Source organism: Amblyraja radiata, chromosome 14 (assembly GCF_010909765.2).
Source record: "Amblyraja radiata isolate CabotCenter1 chromosome 14, sAmbRad1.1.pri, whole genome shotgun sequence".
NCBI classification, from domain to species: domain Eukaryota; kingdom Metazoa; phylum Chordata; class Chondrichthyes; order Rajiformes; family Rajidae; genus Amblyraja; species Amblyraja radiata.
The window spans coordinates 14,469,312-14,489,213 of NC_045969.1; the positions used below are offsets into that span (position 1 = coordinate 14,469,312).

Sequence of the window (19,902 nt, forward strand, 5' to 3'; positions counted from 1 at the left end):
TCACTGCTGCACTTCTGGGATGATTACAACATACACAATTTAAAACGTTAAACTCTATGCTCCATTTACACACAGATCACATCAGAAGTTTGTCATTTGTTTCATCTGTGTGTGGAACACTTGTGAATAATTCTAACTAATTAAAAAAAAAAAATTATTAATGGTCATTTTTTCTACTTTTAGATTGTCATATGGGAGATATTATTTCTTTAAAATAAGTAAGGTGATTAGTCAGGCATAATCATCCTTTTTGTAGTTGTTGCTGATACTGTTTAACATATGAACAACATATAAATATTTCTTGTTTTCTCCTAACTAGGTTTTAAATTTAGAGGTTCTGAAATGTAATACTGCTTATTTCTCATCATTAACAGAAAACTAATAAATGTTCCATAGAATTGCATAAATATCTCAAAACTGTGATGGAAGGGAGATTCCACTTACTTTCCACCAGTTACAGCCGGACATCAAGACAAATTGCAAACAGTTCCAGTCCATAGTTTATTTTTGTCAGGTCATAAGACCACAGAAAACACTAATGTATTTAATTATTCATTAATTGCATCATTAGATCCTCAGAGACAACTGATACCCAAACAGAAAAGTTAGGTTGTTTTCTCTTACTGGTCTTAGGGAGAAATTTTATTCGAGTTGCAACTGTGATTGCAGTTGAAACAATTGCTTAGCACTTACATGGCTACTCGCAGAGTTTGTTTTTTTAAAACAGTTAAAGGTAATAATTAGCTTGATATTAGTGTCATTGAGCAATTACTCACCCATTTTCATGCAGTGTGTTTTGATTACTTCCTTATAACTGCTAAGAATTGGCAAGTGTCAAGAGGTATAGGGTGACCAAAACTGAACACAATACTCTAAATGTGGCCTGAGCAATGTCTTGTACAACTGTAACATAACCTCCCAACTTCTATACTCAAATGTCCTACTGATGAAGGCCAATGTGCTGAAAGATGTTCTGACAATCCTATGACGTGTGACACCACTTTCAAGGAACAATTTACCTGCATTCCTAGATCGCTCTGCTCCACAGCACTCCCCAGAGCTCTACCATTCACTGTGTAGGTCCTGCCCTAGTTAGACTTCCCAAAATGCAACACCTCACACTTCTCGGTATTAAATCGGGGCACTATCTAGGGGGATTCCTATCTAGAACAGATCGTAGAATACATTTCCAGTCAGAACACTGTCAAGCATGAGGCTATTAAACTGAAGTGCCAAGTTTCTACCCTTTGCTTTTTCTTGGATAGATATCCCATTAGATAATGAATCAATAAATTAACCCTATTGTTCTCAATGTGGTAAAATATATGATTAAGTTTAGTTATAGAAACAGCACAGAAAGAGGCCCTCTGCCCACCAAGTCACACTAGTTCCACATTATTATACTTTCTCATCTGCTCCTTACACACTAGGGGCAATTTACAGATGCTAAATCCGCATATCTTTAGAATGAGGGAGGAAACTAGAGACCCCGGAGAAAACCCACGCGGTCACAAGGAAAATACATGCAAACTCCCATGCGCAGAAATCCCGGGGGGGGACACACATGTTTTGAGAGGTGGGGGATTTTGATTTTCGGTGAAAAAAATTCTATTAAAATCTCCGCTCTCCGCGAGGCAGTGGAGGTGTCGACTGTTAAGCGCTTGTTAAATGTCTCTATTAACATCATATTAACACGATGTGTCACCAATTGTGTTTTGACCTTCAAGTATTACTGAAGGTATTCACAGAGAATTTCTTAAAGCTATCTGATGTGGGTACAGTTACCATTTGATCTAATTGGATGTATTGGTGGATGGGAAAGATTTAAACAGGTATCGGATTTAAACGGGTCATGTCATTAAGGGCTCCGGTCGAACGGGTTTCCTGGCTGGCTTGCAGGTAAGTCCCACATTCACGGTCACTCACGCTAATTTTTAGTATGTTTTACCCATCTCTCTCTCTCTCCCCCCTCCAAAGTTGGTTCTTCTGTTTGCCTTTATTTGCTTCAGTTTTATTTGTTGAAGTGTCATTGTAGCTTTTGAAAGATTCAAGCTGGTATCAGACGCTTTCTAAGGGCTGAATCGACCCGTTTGCTGGGCCTTTTATCGCCCAGCGCGGCTTAAAATCAAACTGCTGCGTCGAGGCGATCGAGGCTCCCGAAGTTGAAGTCCCCGCCGGCCGATTTTAAGCTGTGCCGGGTAATGAAAGACCCGCAAACGGGCGATTCAAACCCCACGATTCGGGGCGGAGGAAGCTGCTGCTTCTGGAGTTCAGAGTCGGTCACCAACCAGGTCAGCTCAAGATGTTACCGTCCACAGGGCCCACGGCCGAAGCCTCGCGTGTGTGTGTGCGCGCGCGTGCGCGCGGCCACCAAGAAATTATGCCCCCCAAAATGTGTCCCCCCCCCAGGGTTTGATAGTGATTTCCACCCCTGGAAACTCCACATAGACAACACCTGAGGTCAAGATCAAACCTGGATCACTGGTGCTGTGAAGCAACAGCTCAACCAGCTGCACCACTATGCCACATTAAAAAAAAACACAATTTAAAAGAACAAATTAAAATAGAAACATAGTTCCGTTAAACACTTGGTGCTCATACTAAAGTGGGTGGTATTGTAGATAGCAAAGATGGTTGTCAAAAAATGCAGCAGGAACTTGATAGGTACTAATTCTTTTTTAATTTGAATTAGGGGATTGTTCAAAGGACAAAGTCAAAATAAACAGATTACCACAAATTAGCTATAAATAATACAAGCTTTTCAATTAATTACTATCACATGTTAAACAGTTTATCTTGGATACTTTCACTTGGGTACTCACCATAATACACAGTTCACACTCTTAAACATGAATTGAAAGGTCTAATGAGAGAATGGGTGCTCATTAACTGTGAAAGTATTACTTACTGGGCTTGCATTTGTAGGAGACAAGGAGGTATTTGCTGGTGCCTGGACACGGGTCAAGTCCAAAAACCTTTCTATTGACTAGGAGTTGGCAAGATTGTTGGTCCTGGCATTCATCCAGTATTTTCTGACAGCAATGAAAGCAAGAAGACATGTTTCAGGAATAAAAGGTATTATCTGCAAGTACAGACCCATGCATTACTTTTAGATTGAATATATGATCTAACGTGTTTTCACAATAAAAGAGCATTAAGTACTATGTTAAAATTTATAATGAACAAGAAGAAAGTCTCTAAATCATAGCATAATCAAGAAAGAGTTATGCAATATACTCGTGGTTCTATTTTGGCAACAATGATCAAGATGATTAAACGTCACTTTGACTATGAGCAGCCTTTTGATAATTAGATCTAGAATTAGACTTGCTGTGCAGCTGGCAACCCACTTCATTCAGCAAGATCAGGTACATAAATGACCCTGTAATCCCATCATTGGTCCATGATAATCTCATGATGCTTCAGGCCATTTAGATTCCTAAAGGTTTACATATATCATCCATTTTTTTCTAAGTAGCTTTATTTTTTATCTCAATTTTAAAGTTATTGCGGTACAGGGCAGGGATTTAAAATACATTGGGACAGGTAAATCGATAGGAAAAATTTGGAGGGATAACAGCCAAACGCAGGCAGATAGTACTAGAGTAGATGGGGCATCTTGGTCTGCGTGGGCTTTGGGCCGAAGGGCCTCTTTCAGTGCTGTATGACTCTGTGGTTCGGTCTTGATCTGCTAGCCTCTCTTTCTCCTCATACTATATCTCAATTTTTCCTCCATGAATGTGAATAGTCCAAATCCAAAGAGTGTCCATATTTGACTTCCATCGTTCCAAAGAATCCCAATTGGTTTACACATTTACAGTTTATCCAGGTTTTCTGGACTAGTACAAACTTTCACTTGGGTACTCACCTCTAATACCATTATAGTACAACAGGTAATAGAGTCACATGGCGCTAGCACTCATTACCCACTTGAGGGCAAATCTGATTCCAAACCAGCTCCTCTAGTTGAAGAAACATTAAAACCACCAAAGGAGATTATCAATAAAAACGTTAGCTTGTCGTGAGAGTCTGGCCCTCATATGCATCTTATATGCGATCACACAAATAACACCTGGGTTCATGATTCTAACATAAATCATACATGGCACACCATCTGTGCTGGAATATTATTCTGCTGAGGTTATGACCAAGGTCTTGCAGAGCCCTCCAATGTTGATTCATGATGTGCTTTTACATGGCGAGTTTCTAACCTTGAATCTTGGATTGGGTAGTCCATGGCCAAACAGTATAAACCACTGCAAAAAGCTCACTGATTCAAATGGATATCTATTCACAATAGAAACAACTTGATTCAAAGTGTATTACCTAAAAATATAATTTTAAACATAAAATTGTGTAAATATATTTGTGCCTCTTACTGATATTTTTGTGTAACATTATAAAATCAGTAATGCATATCTAATAATTTCATGTCCTACCTGTAAAGTGGTAGGTGCTGTGCAATTTAGATTTTCTTCAACAGTGTTTCCAGGATTTAAGCTTGGACACGAAAGGGAACTTGGCACCTTACGTCCATAAAATGCTGACTGTATACTTAATGTTGTATCTCGAGGACAATGTAGGTTTAGGTGACTGCCATCACAAGCTTGCTCCGTATGGCTACGTAAAACTTTAGATAAGTAATCTATAAGAGAAAAAAAAAGAACAATGTTGGAATTACTTAAAAATAACATATTTTAGTAAGAATTGTAAGTCTTAGCTTAGTGTAACACAACTGTTGCAATATCATTGGTAGACCAGATTCAGATTAGTTAATTGTCATATACACCAGGATGTAATGAAATTCCTTCTTCACGTGAAGTTCACAGAGTAAATAGCGTACAAACAGTTATGAAAGATACAATAAATACAATGACAAAAGCAGCAGAATGGTGTATCGATGGTTGTGCAATCCGATTTAGGTATTAAAAAAATTACTAAAGTCCAATAACAGAATAACCAAAGGAGGTAAACATAACAGAAAGACCTCTCTAGGAAGGCTGTGTGAAAAGGGTGATTGGTTCAGGAATTTGATAGCAGTGGGGAGGAAGCTGTTCTTCAGTCTGGACTTTAGTAGGTTAGTTGAGTTTAGTTTCATTTGTTGCATGCTAACCAGTCAGCAGAAATACATAATTACAATCGAGCCATCCACAGTGTACAGACATGGGATAAAGGGAATAACAATAACTGCAAGTTGAAGTCCAGTAAAGTCTGATTAAAGATAGTCTGAGGGTCTCTGATGAGGTAGATAGTAGCACTGGCCCACTCTCTAGTTGTTGATAGAATGGTTCAGTTGCCTGGACTGTCTGGCTTCTGTATCTTCTCCCAAAGGTAGAAGATGGAAAAGGGAATGGTCAGGGTGGCAGGCATCCTTAACAACACTTCCAGCTTTCCGATGTAAACAACTATGAAGATGGGCTGAAAGGAATGAAGTGATGAATGGACAGTGTTCACCACTCTCTGGAGGTTCAGGAAACTAAGAGTAGAGCAGCTGGTGTTATCATCTACAGTACTTTCCCCCCATCATTTCATTGTTCTCCATCTGCTAACTTTTGCCACGAAATCAAATCTTATATTTGGTCTTGGAGCTAAGAGCTAGATATTCTTTGATTACCTTGACACCTTGGGAATCACCATAAAACAAAAAAAGTATTTAATTGATGTCAAGGCCTTAGAATAAATAGTAACTCCTACAATGTTGATGTAGCTAAGAATGTTTGTTTCAATATAGCAGAAAGCCTGCTCACTACATGCTAACATATAATCAATGCTCTCAGTAAGAACATTAGAAACACAAACTAGAAAGACAATTCATCACCTCACTTTCTCAATCCTTCAATGGCAACTCTGCACCAAACCTATATCCCTTGATTTGCTTAATATTTAAAATGTTGTTGAATTTTGCTTTGAATAAACTCGACAACTGAAGCGCCTCGTATAGAGAATTTGGACTAAAATTCTGAAAGCCTGTTCCCTACTTTTAGACTGTGACTCCAGGTTTTTGCCCACAGTCACGGTAAATATCAACTCTACATTTACTCTGACAAGCCCTATAAGAACGAAGTACATTTGAATGAAATCACATCTCATTCTTCTAAATATTAGGAAGTATACACGTAATGTGCTTAATCCTTCCTCACATTACAAATTCACAATTTCAGGAATTAATTTGGTGAATCTTAGGTGAAATCTCTTCATTGGAAGTATATTCCAACTTGGTTGTGCAACCAAATCTGTACACAATTTTCCAAATGCAGTTTCATCAGGGACCTGTATAATTGGAGCAAGACCTCTCTTGTACTCTTGGCAAAGCAAACCAGTAATACCAAGGATTGCTGGTAATTATTGCAAAACTAATAAGCTTTGGAAAGATAAGGTGAGGCAATACTAATTAAAGGGTGTCATTTTTAAATGTACATGTACAAACATCGATCTCTGAAGAAACGTATTCAAATAATGATAGACTAAAGGGACTTCGGTTAAGAAACAAGTGAAATTTGGATTGTTTCCTCAGACAGTGAAATTGGATAATTATCTTGATTATCTTGTATTCCCATTCCTCCACTACCCACACACTAAAGTTTCACAGTATAGTTTGGATTAACCCCCTTCACACATATGTTGTACCTTTGTATTTTAGTGTTATGGATAAGTTGCAATACCTTTATCTAATCCTTTAGAAATCAAAAACTATCCTATTATCACATAATCTTCATCTTTCCCATGAGAACATGACAGGTTATATGATTGAATAGAAAAGAACTGCAGATGATGGATTATACCAAAGATAGGCACAAGTGCTGGAGTAACTCAGTGGTCAGGCAGCATTCCAAGGAGAAAGAAGGAGGGTCCTGACCCAAAACGTCATCTATCTATGTTTTTATTTGCTATCCTGAAATGCCAGTCTATCATACATTTGGAAGATGCAAGCAGCAAAAATCTAAATTCAAATGTAGTAGATAACAGATTCAGCAAATAATGATTGCTATCTTAACTGATGTAATCGTTAAGTTCCAGAGGAATCCCTTTGTGAAGCCCAAAATTTAACTGATGATGATAGTTTTGAAATTTCTCTCCAAGATTAAAACTTGGGCATCTTACAACCCAGTGGTATGAATATTGATTTCTCTACTTTCAAATAACCCTTGCAGCCCTCTCTCTTGGTTCTGCCCCCACCCTAATCGTCGTACTAGTTTCATTGTTGTCCCGTTGAGTTTCACTGTCTGTATAACTCTTTATCACCGACCCCACAGCCAGCAATGGACCATTGTGGACTCCACCTTTCCGTGATCATCGTTGCTTTTTGCATATCTTTCATTCATTTGTCCTATGTACTTTCTATATCTCACATTTCCCTTTCTCTCAACTCTCAGTCTGAAGAAGGGTCTCGTCCCGAAATATCACCTATTCATTTTCTCCAGAGATACTGCCTGACCTGCAGAGTTATTCCAGCTTTTTGTGTCTATCTTCAGTTTAAACCAGCACCTGCAGTTTCTTCCTACACATTAAAACGTTATATGTTGGTTAACACATATTTACTAGCTCAATTTAGAATGTTCTCATCATGCATCAGGAATGTTTGGTATTTCATTTCAGATAACAGTCTCCTGCTTTTTTCCACTACAGCCTGCTTTCAAAAAAGAAATTCCATTGCTCCACTGTGTTTCTCTTTCATGATTATTTATCTCCACGCAAAAATAATACTGATAAAACTGTAACAATGAAAACCTAACATTTGTAGTTCCACAAAGTTAAGCAAACTATAGCTGATGATAATCATGTGTATTCCACTGGTTCAAACAAATAGTTCTGATCTGTCTGTTACACAGAGTACATATCTATTGAAGCATAGATTATATCACAATAGATCATGATCAAAGAAAGTTAAGGAAAGAGAAATCCAAAAATGCACGTTGATTAAAATAAGGGGAACACATTTAAGATGGTTGATAAGAAGAACGATTGCTACTTCACCATCATCTATAAGATAAAATTAGTACCTCAGTATACTCACCATAAGAACAAAATCAAATTTCTGTTGCTAAAATGTTTTGCTGTGACTAGTAACAGCAGAAGTAATACTGAAGAAGAATGAAATGCAATATTCAGCCAATGATTTTGATGTAAACAGATCAGTAAAATCTCGACTGATCTTTCTTTCAGCAGTTGGGCTACCCCCTCTATTCCAAGGATGAGCCACTGGACAAACAGCACATGAACAGGCAAAGACCACAAGCAACACACTAGGGAGAAAATATTGTTTGACAACATGTTTTTAATAATAGTTTTAGATTAGCATTTATTGTCCATACCAAAGTCCCCTCAAGCTGATCCTCTCATTCTTGTGAAGCTCTTCCCATAATATTGTAGGAGAGGAAAGTTCTACAAATAAAGCTACCAGCAAAGAGGTCCTTCTGCAGTTGTACAAGGCCCTAGTGAGACCACACCTGGAGTATTGTGTGCAGTTTTGGTCCCCTAATTTGAGGAAGGACATTCTTGCTATTGAGGGAGTGCGGGACTATCATATGCTGAGAGAATGGAGCAGCTGGGCTTGTACACTCTGGAGTTTAGAAGGATGAGAGGGAATCTTATTGAAACATATAAGATTGTTAAGGGCTTGGACACACTAGAGGTAGGAAACATGTTCCCGATGTTGGGGGAGTCCAGAACCAGGGGCCACAGTTTAAGAATAAGGAGTAAGCCATTTAGAACGGAGACGAGGAAACATTTTTTCTCAGAGAGTGGTGAGTCTGTGGAATTCTCCGCCTCAGAGGGCGGTGGGGGCAGGTTCTCTGGATGCTTTCAAGAGAAAGCTGGATAGTGCTCTTAAAAATAGCGGAGTCAGGGGATTTGGGAGAAGTCAGAAACGGGGTACTGATTGGGAATGATCAGCCATGATCACATTGAATGGTACTGCTGGCTCGAAGGGCCAAATGGCCTACTCCTGCACTTATTGTCTATTGTCAATGAAAGAATGGTGATATGTTTCTAAAGTCAGCATGGTGTGCAACTTAGTAGAGAAATTGCAGATGCTGGGATTCCCATGTAACTATTACTCATATCCTTCATGGCAGTAGAGGTCAAGGATAAGAGAGATGCTAACAGAGTAGCACAGGCAAATAACTGCACTATATTTTGTTGATAGTGCACAATGCAGTCGTGCTGCCCTGGTGATGAAGGGATTTAATGTTTAGAGTGGTGGATAAGATGCCAATCAAGTAAGCCGCCCTACACTGGATAGCATCAAGCTTTAATAATATTAATGGAGCTGCATTCATGCATGCAAGTGCAGGGTATTCCACCTCTGGCTTATGTCTTGTAGACAGTGGAAAAGGTTTACTGGATTGAGAGTTGAGTCACTTGCTACAAGATACCAAACTTGCTCTGTAGCTGCAGTATTTATGCAACTAGCCCATTTGAGCTTCTTGTGGCGGCACCCAGTGGTTAGGCCACTTGCTATGCGAACCCTTGGCAGTCGGGGGTAGGGTCACGTGATTGGGCAATGGCAGGAAGGAGTTGTCACGGGGTATAGGGGTGTGCTCTAGTATATAACGAACCCCGGGTCAACCTTCCCTCTCTCTTGCTCTTCCTCTCTCTTTGCGTGAGTGTCCTGCCACTCAGCAGGAGCTCAGCTCGAGCCCACGAGGCAACAGCCTCCACAACAATGACTTTTGTGTTGGAGGACTAAACGTGCATGTATATCTAACCTATAATGCTTGAATAAAGAACTTGTTTATTCACGACATTTGGTACCTCTACATTCTGATCAGTAGAGACTTTGGGCCTTTGGCAGTTCAGCACGGGTAATCTCATTGAATATCTAAGGCAGATGGCGAGAAACTTCCTTGTTGAAAATATTTTGATTATTTCATCAACCCATTTGAAACAATTTGTTCATGGCATGGTTTGCAGTTTGTCAGCCCACAATATTAACCATCCTGCATGCTGGTTTCTCCTCTCTCATGGGATAGCTTGTCTGAAAACTAATACAATGTGTTTTATACTTCTGCCTTTTGTTCTACTTTTGTCCTTATTTCAGGATGGCAAAAAGTCTGCTTGCTCTGTAACTCCATATTTGTGTCTCAATAGTACAACAAATTATTGCAGATTGCGCCTATGTGGGCAGATCTTTATGGGTTTAATCACAAAAATCCATCAGATATATTGAGGCAGCAAAACCATTCTTTGTGCAGTTCAAAGATCTGATGATTGATGATAGACACAAGGAACAGCAGATGTTTACAAAAAAAGGACTCAAAATGCTGGAGTAACTCAGCAGATCAGGCAGTATTTCTAGAGAGTATGCATATGTGACGTTTTCAGTCATTCATGCTGTGATTGCCCTAGGAGAAAAGGTTTTTATCAGCCTTGTATACGTGCTGATAGCTCACAAAATGGCAGCAAGTGGATGAGTTCTGAGGACCCTATTATTAAACACAACTTCAGTTACTTTCACAAGATTTACTGAGACATGGTCAAAAGCCAGGAATAGTAGTATGTTTATTTGCAAAGGGCAAAAAAGTTGACACTTCTAGCTTTGAATATATCTACCTTCTCTATAATATAGCTAGTTGTATTGCAATAATAAAATTGCATTCACAGTGCAGCAAGACATTGTGGCCAAATGACTAGAATTGTGCCAAAGATTTCCTTTCATTGTCATTAATATAGCATTTTGCTGACACACACACGTCAGCTAGCTATAATCACAAAGCTGGGAATAAATGTGATTTAATACTTGGAATTTTTCCAGAGTGTATGTGTTGTAAAATTGGGCTGAGAAAATCCATAAACAAATCGTATTCTTTAAGTACAATTCAATGTTCTTACATTGACATTAAGTAGGGTGCTGATTGAATTACAGATACAGGCCTGAAGCCAAAGGTTGTGCTCTTTGAGATCTGAACATTTCTTCAAGTTCAAAAAGCTGTAGCATCTCTGACTTTGCCAATCTGAAAGGCCTAACCTCACTTTGGAAAAGGTTAACAGAAAGAATATTTGTTAAGTACACCAAATATATATATTTTTTAAAATGTATATATTACTGTAATACTGCCAAAATCTGAAATACTACATGACCTCAATCTGAAGATGCCAGGTTTTGAACACTGAATTGGGAGAAAACTATTTCCGGATTGAAATAAAATAAATCAAACAAAATTATATAATTATAAGATTCAAGGGTCCATTTGTTGCAACCAGTCATGAACTTGTTGCTGCACATGCATTCAATATAATTTTTGAATCTGTAGAAATCTGATTCCAGTTTGCAGCATACTCAAATAAGAATAAGAAATGACTTGGTTTTTGGCCAAGCCAACATGTCTCGTTTCAACTGTAATTTAAGAAAATATAAACACAACAGCAGGGTACATTCTCCTCATGCATACTCTGCCATTCAATAGTGATGTTTAAATGCTTACATCAATTTTATTTTCTTGTCCAACTTTCATTTATTCTTTGATTTCCTAAATGTCTAAAAATCTAGCAGTTTCAATATTGAATACACTTAATGACTAAACATCCTTATCCCTCGGGAGTAGAACATTTCAACGTTCAAATATCAACCATAGAGAGAGCATGGTATTTCTATTTTTCATATTTAAAATATTAATATTCCAACTGCTGACATACTATCTTGAGATTGGTCTCTCTAGTTGGAGACCATCCTATTTTGTCCCATCACAACTCAGTCCTCTAAACTCAAAAGAATATAGCCTTATTCTACTCCATCACTTCTCATTGGACATATCTTTCATTAAAAAAGGATTGACATATATAATACACACTACAAACTTATGCAATTAAATACTTACCGAAATGTTGTCACCATTATGGTATGGGAGTTAATCTGGTATAGACTGTTCCATCAAATCTAGGCATGGGTATCATTCCTTACAAACTGTGCACAATATTTCAGAACCAATGAAAAGGTCATAGACAGGCAACAACTTTGGAGAGAAGAAATGGGTGACGTTTCAGGTCAAGACCCTTCTTCAGAATAAGGGTGTAAATAAGGGTCTCGACTTGAAATGTCACCCATTCCTTCTCTCCAGAGATGCTGCCTGTCCCGCTGAGTTACTCCAGTATTTTGTGTTTATCTTTGGTGTAAACCAGCATTTACAGTTCCTTGCCACACAAAGGGCCATGGATTCTGATTATTTTTCCATTGATGCTGTTTGTTGTAGTGAGCTTTTCCAGCATTTTCTATTTTAATTTCACAGTATTCCACAAGTAGTCAATCCTAATCCACCTTATTAGTGCCACAAGTCATCCTCACTTATTTTCTACAGACCAGATGGATCAAGAGATACGGGAAGATAGCTGGAAAACTGTATTGAATTTCAAATGGATGAGCAAGTGTGTAAGACTGAATGCCTTACTTCTGCTCCTATTTATTTTGTAAACTGTTCAATGTTTCTTACTTACACATTAGTAATATGGACTAATAATTAATTTTGCCCTCTTTATTCCTTCGTGCACCGGAGGTTGCAGGTGGTTGCCGGAGGTTGCAGGTAGTGGAAGCAGTTAGGGAGACTGACAAAAACCTCCGGGAACTGCACGAAACCTTGGGTGGGGCGCAAAGTCTCCAGAGGTTTCCATTCAGGTTTCTTAAGTGGGACAGGGGCATAAGGCAGCAGCTCTATCGCCGTGCCACCATGCCGCACTTGTGTCAAATAATATTCAACTGTTTCATTCTTCCTATTCATGGGTGCATTTTTATATATCTTCATCTTATATGCTATCTACCATCTTCATGCCAATCACTTAACTAGTTCATCTCCATTGCAACTTATTTATCTTGATGCAGACCATAAAAGCTGCTTAATTATGTGGTGTAACATTCAAAAGCCTGCTGTTTAAATTATTTATACAGACCTTCGACAAAGAGCATAAGATGTGAGAAACTTCCCATAATCTTGTGGATGTGCAGGGAACAGCACAATGGCAAACATGGCCAATAGCACCCATTCCCAATCATTAAGCTGTGTATGGTTATGTGCTTTTGTAGTTCTGGTCCAAAAAGAGGATACATTAAAATTCTTATACATCTTTTCCGTAGTCTTTCTCAGATCACCTTGGCTGGTTTGAAGCAAACTTCTTGTTAATTACTTCAGAATGGTAAATAAATTACATTTAATTTATCATCACAATTTCCCATCACCAATAATATTGAGTTCAAGAAGGAACTGCAGATGCTGGAAAATCGAAGGTACACAAAATTGCTGGAGAAACTCAGCGGGTGCAGCAGCATCTATGGAGCGAAGGAAATAGGCGACGTTTCGGGCCGAAACCCTTATTGAATTCATTTGTTGTTTGGATAATATAAACAGCCTAAACTGCCATCCTCGGATACCCAAGTGGCTACATAAATGACCCTACATTTGTATTGCGTTGCCGTTTCTCCATTAAACTTACAGAATTAAAAGCTGGAAGGTCAAGAACAGGCAGCAGTCGACCAGGATCTGGGACCAAGAAAGGAGTAACATTGAGAGTGCCTAGCACTTGTGGCCGAGAGTATGTTATTTCGTTAGGTTAGTTCAACAGCATCTGGCAACATGCCAATAGCCCCATCGATATCTCTTAGCAAATAAAAGAGCAAAAGAGAGTACACATACAGTATCTGCCAAGGTGACCTTCAAGCATAACCAATGGCTAGGAAAAATAGAAGAGAGCTAAAATATCATTGTAGTGGCTGCACCACGAGTGTACACACAGCATGCCAGGGAAAGCCTGAGGCAATAGGGATAGTCAAATCCTGTTTCAAAGCATATATTTTAAGAAAAATAAAAAGATATAAAAACATTTGTTGAAATGCAGTCAATTTGTTTTCAAAGTGCTGAGAATCCTAGCAATGGAACCAGATTTTATATAAAAATTTTAGAACCAAGCTGGAAAAAGCCAAATATCTGAGAGAGAAAATGTAGCCTAAGTTAAGAGCAGCACTCACTTCAACAGAAAATGAAAGGATCGACAATTATTTAAACATTTTCAAAACCACTCTCTAACAATATTCATATATGCGACTCCGAGCAGTCCCGCAAGGTGATTCAGTTACAGGACTTATTTACAGTTCGATATTATTAATGCAGATGTAAGAATTTATAACAAAAACACTGGCACTGGATGTGTGAATGCGGGGCGTCAAATAGCAGACAGGAAATCTGCAGACACAGATATTCAATATATCGTGCATTATTACACATTTCCTTTCTCATGGAGAAAAGCATAAAAGAAATTGGTGTAAAATTACAAAAAGTTTTTAATGTTCTAGTCGTAGAACTGAACAGTATAGAAACAGGCTTTTCAGCCCAGTCCATCTATACTAACTATCATGCTTATCTATACAACCTTGCTTTCCTGCCCACATTAATTCTATATCACTCATTCAATAGATTCCAGGTGATCTGTCAACTATATACCTGCTCATTTAAGTACCAGTCCAAACGCCTCTTATTCCTGCCACTACCGCCTCATCTGGCAGCTCATTCGAGATTCTAACCAACAAACCTATCCAAGCCTCTCATAATTAAATTTTCTATGTTATCTCTCATCCTCCTTTACGCCAGGACAAATGGCTCCAATTTATCCTTATCCAAAGTCCTCCAAACCAGGCAATGTAATAAAGTCAAAGCATGGAAACAGATCCTTTAGCCCAACCTGCCCATGCTGACTAAAATGACCCATCTACATTAATCCACCATATCCCTCTCAATCTTTCCTATCCATATCCCTCTAAACCTTTCATATCTGTATCCTTGTGAATATTTCCTGCACTCTCTACATCTTAATCACATGATTCCTGGGGTGTGACAAACACAACTGCACACTATGCTCCAAGTACGGTCTCAGCAACATTTTGCACAACTGTAACTGGACATCCCAACTCTTGTACTTAGTGGCTCAGCTGATGAAAGCAAGCATGTCATATGCCCTCTCCATCACTCTATCTATCCATGTGGCCACTTTTGAGAAAATTTATGCTTGTACCCCAAGGCTTCCCATTCAACAATCGACAAGGATACCTTTGCACCATTTTTCTCCTGGCTCACAATCACTCTGGAAGCTACCCTGAAAATTCCCTGTTGCAATACCAGAATCCTAAATGTAAATAATCAATTTACAACATAAAATGTAGGCATAAAATCATACAATTGAAATAATGAAATACAGATGATCAGCCTTTAAACTTTAATTTGCTCCCCTTTCCCCCAAATTGATAGTAGTCAGGTGGCAGATTTCTCAGTACACTGGCACCCCATACACTACCCTTCAGAGTGCTGACTTGTTGTGGACTGACGGCTCTCCATCTGAACATTGACCTTCCCCACATCAGCAATTTTCAAAGATATCTATTCAGGCTGTTGTGCGGAAAGCTGCCATGAACCACTGCCCTACCTGAGCTGTAATGGAAACCCAGTGTGAATCTAGCAATTAATTGCTCGATGTGGATCAGTCAATGTGGGAGAGGCTGCTTGTGAGTGGTGATGTTGAGTGGCTGGAGCGAGTTGTGTATCTGCTCAGTGCTGAGGTGTATGGCTCGGGAATGCACCATGACTGGCCTTTTGTTGAAAGATCGCCTGGAACCTATTGTATATTCCATGATCCTCTATCGGTTGTGATGGAAACTGCTGTCTCCCGCATCTCTTTGCTTCACTGCATATCTTTCTCCATTGCAGAGATTTCTCTGTGGTAACAAGTTCACTGATGGTCACCGAGTTTTGAGCTTTCGACCAAAGAGATTAAAAAAAGACCAGAGGAATACGAATTCAGAACAGCTAGTGCTTTGAAGATCTTACAACTGATATTGGTTAAATGGCAATTAAAATATAAGTACCACACTAACACACTACATTTTTTACCAAGTTTCAAGTTACTGATGATAATTCTCTACTACAGGAGTCTTGACTTCTTCTTCTTCTAACAGTCTTCTTTTTGTGATATACAATATTGTAAAGACATGTCTGGATCAGAATTGTATTTGTACTTGTTTCGATATACTGAGCCTTTGTTCTGATTAGAAAGATGGGCGTATATTTCAAATGTGGTTTTTCACAATTATATTTTTGGCACCAACTCCTACTTATTTTTGAATTAGAATTATATTAAGGAATGCAAAGTAAACAAGATTCCATGTTATTATGGATTATGAAATACAGCAATTATCATATGGCTCAATTGCTTTACAGTACAGCAAAGAAAGACAGACTGGATGTTACTTAAAAAAAATAATGGCTTAATGGTCAAGTGATTCAAGGCATGTTTATTATTGGGCAGTCTTGACCCAATCAAACTTTAATAGCTAGCTCACGAAGGCGTTCATTGGTTTTATTCATTAGCTGCTCCCTTTTTTATCTTACCCATGACTCCATGTCCCAATCATGATAAAACCCTCATCACTCAACTTCACCACAGACTGATCTCCTGATGTAAATATCCCAAAGACACAAACCTCACCTCTTCACTGTCCATCACCATATGGCCTGACCCTCTTCAGACTTGCAGACTTTTACTAACTACCATTCATCCAGACCTGGTTTGGTAACCTTGAGTGTTAGGAGATATTGAATAGGCGCAGCTGACACATGTAAGTTTATATCATTGCAGGTGTAAGAATTTAAATCTTTCTTCCATTTATGCAGACCCTTTAAAAGTCAAAACAGCTCACAAACACTTAGCAATATTGAATAATGCAGTAACAATTGCACTGACAGGGAGTAGTTTTTATGGTGTCAATGAACAAAAAAGCTTTAAGATTAAGAATTGTGTATAATGAATAATGCAATCTGATGAATATAGATAAAAGCCAATGAGCTCCATGGTAATGGAATTTAACTGAGATATGAATGTGCACAAGAACTAAAAGTGCCAAAACTCACAAGTTGTCATTGAAATTAAGTTTAAAAAGTTGCATTTTGTTTTTAAATCTCTAAAAGTTAACACAAATATTGAGCATGCATTGATATATTTACATACAGTAGCAAATTCAGTTGTGTTTCTAGTCATTGCTAGGGAAGCTGATGGAAAGGGACTTGGCATTAGTAATGCTACATATCAAAGGTACACATCCCTGATGTGCCATAAAGGTGCCATAAGTATTGAGAGTAATTATCTAGCTACACTTTCATAAATTGATTCATAGAGATATACAGCATTGATGCAGGCCCATCGGTCCAAATCGGTCATGCCAACCAAGTTGACTCTAATGTTTTACCACTATTTACATTTGGCCGTGTTTGGCCCATATCCCTCTAAATCATTCCTATCCATGTATAAATGTCCTTCTCTGTCCAAATATATTTTCAATGTTTTACTTGTAACTCTATCACCTTCTCTGGCAACTTGTTCCATCACCCTCTGTATGAAAGATTTGTCCATCAAGTCCTCTTTAAATCTTTCTCCCTCACCTTATATTCCTCCACAATAACACTGGAGCAGGACCCCAATAAAACTTTGTTGAAGCCATGAGTGCACTCCACTGTACCATTGCACACATGTCAGAAAATAGCTGCCCTCCACCCAATTCTTCCACTAACTTATATGGACTGGTGTAGCATCTCCTCCTCCAATTCCCCATGCTGTTAGTCTGAAGAAGGGTCTTGACACGAAACATTACCTATTCTTTTTCTCCAGAGATGCTGTCTGTTCCGCGGAGCTATTCCAGCGTTTTGTGTCTATCTTCAGAGATTTCTTTCCATTTTATTTGCTACTGACCATAAAATATAAATTTTATTCAAAGACCATTAATCAAATGAAATTAAGACTTATCTCCATACATCAAAATGGTTTTCTCTGCAAGGAAAACAACTTTGTGGAAATGGGTCTATTTATCTGCTAGATATATTTTAGTTTAGTTTAGAGATAGAGCATGGAAACAGGCCCTTCGTCCACCGAGTCAGCGCTGACCATCAATCACCTGTACACTAGTTCCATCTTACACACTAGGGATAATTTACAGAAGCCAATTAACTTACAATCCTGCACGTCTTTGGAATGAGAAACGAAACAGGAGCACCCAGAGAAAACCCACGTGGCCCAGGGAGAATGTATAAACTCCAAACAGACAGCACCCATTGTCAGGATCAAACCCAGGTCTCTGGTGCTGCAAGGCAGCAACTCCACCGTGCACCATTGTGCCGCCCTACATCCAGAAGTACAAAATATAGTGAGACTGCACCAGTGATACGACCAGTACCAGTGATATTACATTAATGCTCTTTAACCTGCAGAGCAGGAATTGGGTGGAAGGCAATTATTTTCTGAATTTAGCAATGAAACAGAATGCATTCAGGGCTTTAGCAAAAATTTATTGCGGTCTTGCTCCAGCAGTATTGCGATGGAATGTAATATCCACTCAAACCATTTCTTTTGAAGCAGACTTAATTGTCATGGCATGAACAAGAACAGAATGTGAATACAATCCTTTTGTTTCCAAATCTACAGAAGGCATGACACCAATGTTTAATCTAAGATTTGCAACAAAGAAATAGAAATATTTGGCCCTGTGCACTGAGAGCCCCTGAAGCAGTGACTGTCTAGCTAGAAAAAATATAGCTATTTAATGACATGAATGCACCCCTTTAAAAATGTCAAATTCTATTTGTAGGGCCAATAAAAATAAACTTATAATGCCCAGTTCATATTATAAAGCCACAAAAATGCTTTTTTTAAAAAGATTAAAGCAGAAAGTTTTGAATTGGTTGAAAGATTTTAATAGAATACAGGTGCACAACCTTTTATCCGAAAGCCTTGGGACCAGACACTTTTCGTAATTCGGAATTTGTCGGTCTTCGGAATGGAATTTTTTTAGCGTAGATTTTAATGGCTGGCTCAGTGGTAGAGTGCTCGGCTCATATCCGCAAGGTCGCGAGTTTGCGCCTTGATCCCGGCAGTTCCTCGGTCGCGAGTTTGAGTCTTCAATGTATTTTTTTCTTGCAGAATAAATGTCTGTATGAAATGCAGTGTGTTGAATGAATTCCTGAATTTGTAAATGTGACCGCAGCATTGAATCACCTCTCGCACTCATGTCACCCTAGCGGGGCTTCATGCCCTTAGGCGGCCTAAGGCGACATTTTCACACTCTTATATCCGTGTGCAGCAGAGGCGACGTGCGTTTGGCGCCAAACGTGAGCTTTGGTGAGCTTTGGTGTGCAGACGACATCCTGGAAAAAATGTCCGGTTTCTTCCAGGTAGGCGATATACCCTCCCGGGCAATATACCCTCCACTTCTCTTTTATGAAGGGGATTTAGTTCCCCTTTCTTCCAGGACCGACCGGAGGTTCCGCTGTCACCTCTGCGGGCCACTCTCGGTGAACGCTCACTCAACTTTGTCTTGGGATTCCTACTCTCCCGCGCAATGTATCCTCACCTTCTCTTTTATGAATGGGGATTTAGTTCCCCTTTCTTCGAGGACCGACCGGAGGTTCCGCTGTCACCTCTGCGGGCCGCCCTCGGTGAACGTCCTGTCTCCCTGTCCCTGGGATAGCAGGGGGCGATCAAACAGCACAATACCCCCCTCCCCCTCCAACTCATAGAATCATAGAAAGTAGGTGCGAGAGTAGACCACCAGGTCCATCGAGCCCGCACCGCCATTCGCTCATGGCTGAACACTAAACAGACACCCTTACCCACAAACAGTAGACACAACAGTAGACACAACTCCAGAGGAATCCGCTCCCCGATGGGCCGCTACGGCGACAAGTGGCTGTCCGCCCACAGCCCGAGCTGCGCGACCCCAAGAACAAGACGTACCTTGCACACCATCAGCTTCTCCCCATACGGGGAGCGTGTTCCTCTGGAGTTGGAGCGGGGCTGGAGTTGTTGATCTGGGATCTCCGTGCTTGCAATGGGCCTGGGGGTCGGTGTCCCGATGAGGGGGCTGTGGGCGAACTGCCACTTGTC

General features: G+C 39.5%; 1 protein-coding gene across 1 annotated transcript in view; it reads right to left on the minus strand.

Moving 5' to 3' along the window:
- The window catches only part of eva1c (eva-1 homolog C), a 78,249-nt gene that overhangs the window by 23,963 nt on the left and 34,384 nt on the right, over positions 1–19,902 (minus strand). Inside the window, exons 2-3 of the mRNA XM_033032587.1 lie at positions 4,440–4,645; positions 2,909–3,032 (exon numbers count right to left, since the gene is read on the minus strand). Of these exons, the coding sequence (XP_032888478.1) occupies positions 2,909–3,032; positions 4,440–4,645 (330 nt within the window). The remainder of the gene's footprint in view (positions 1–2,908; positions 3,033–4,439; positions 4,646–19,902) is intronic.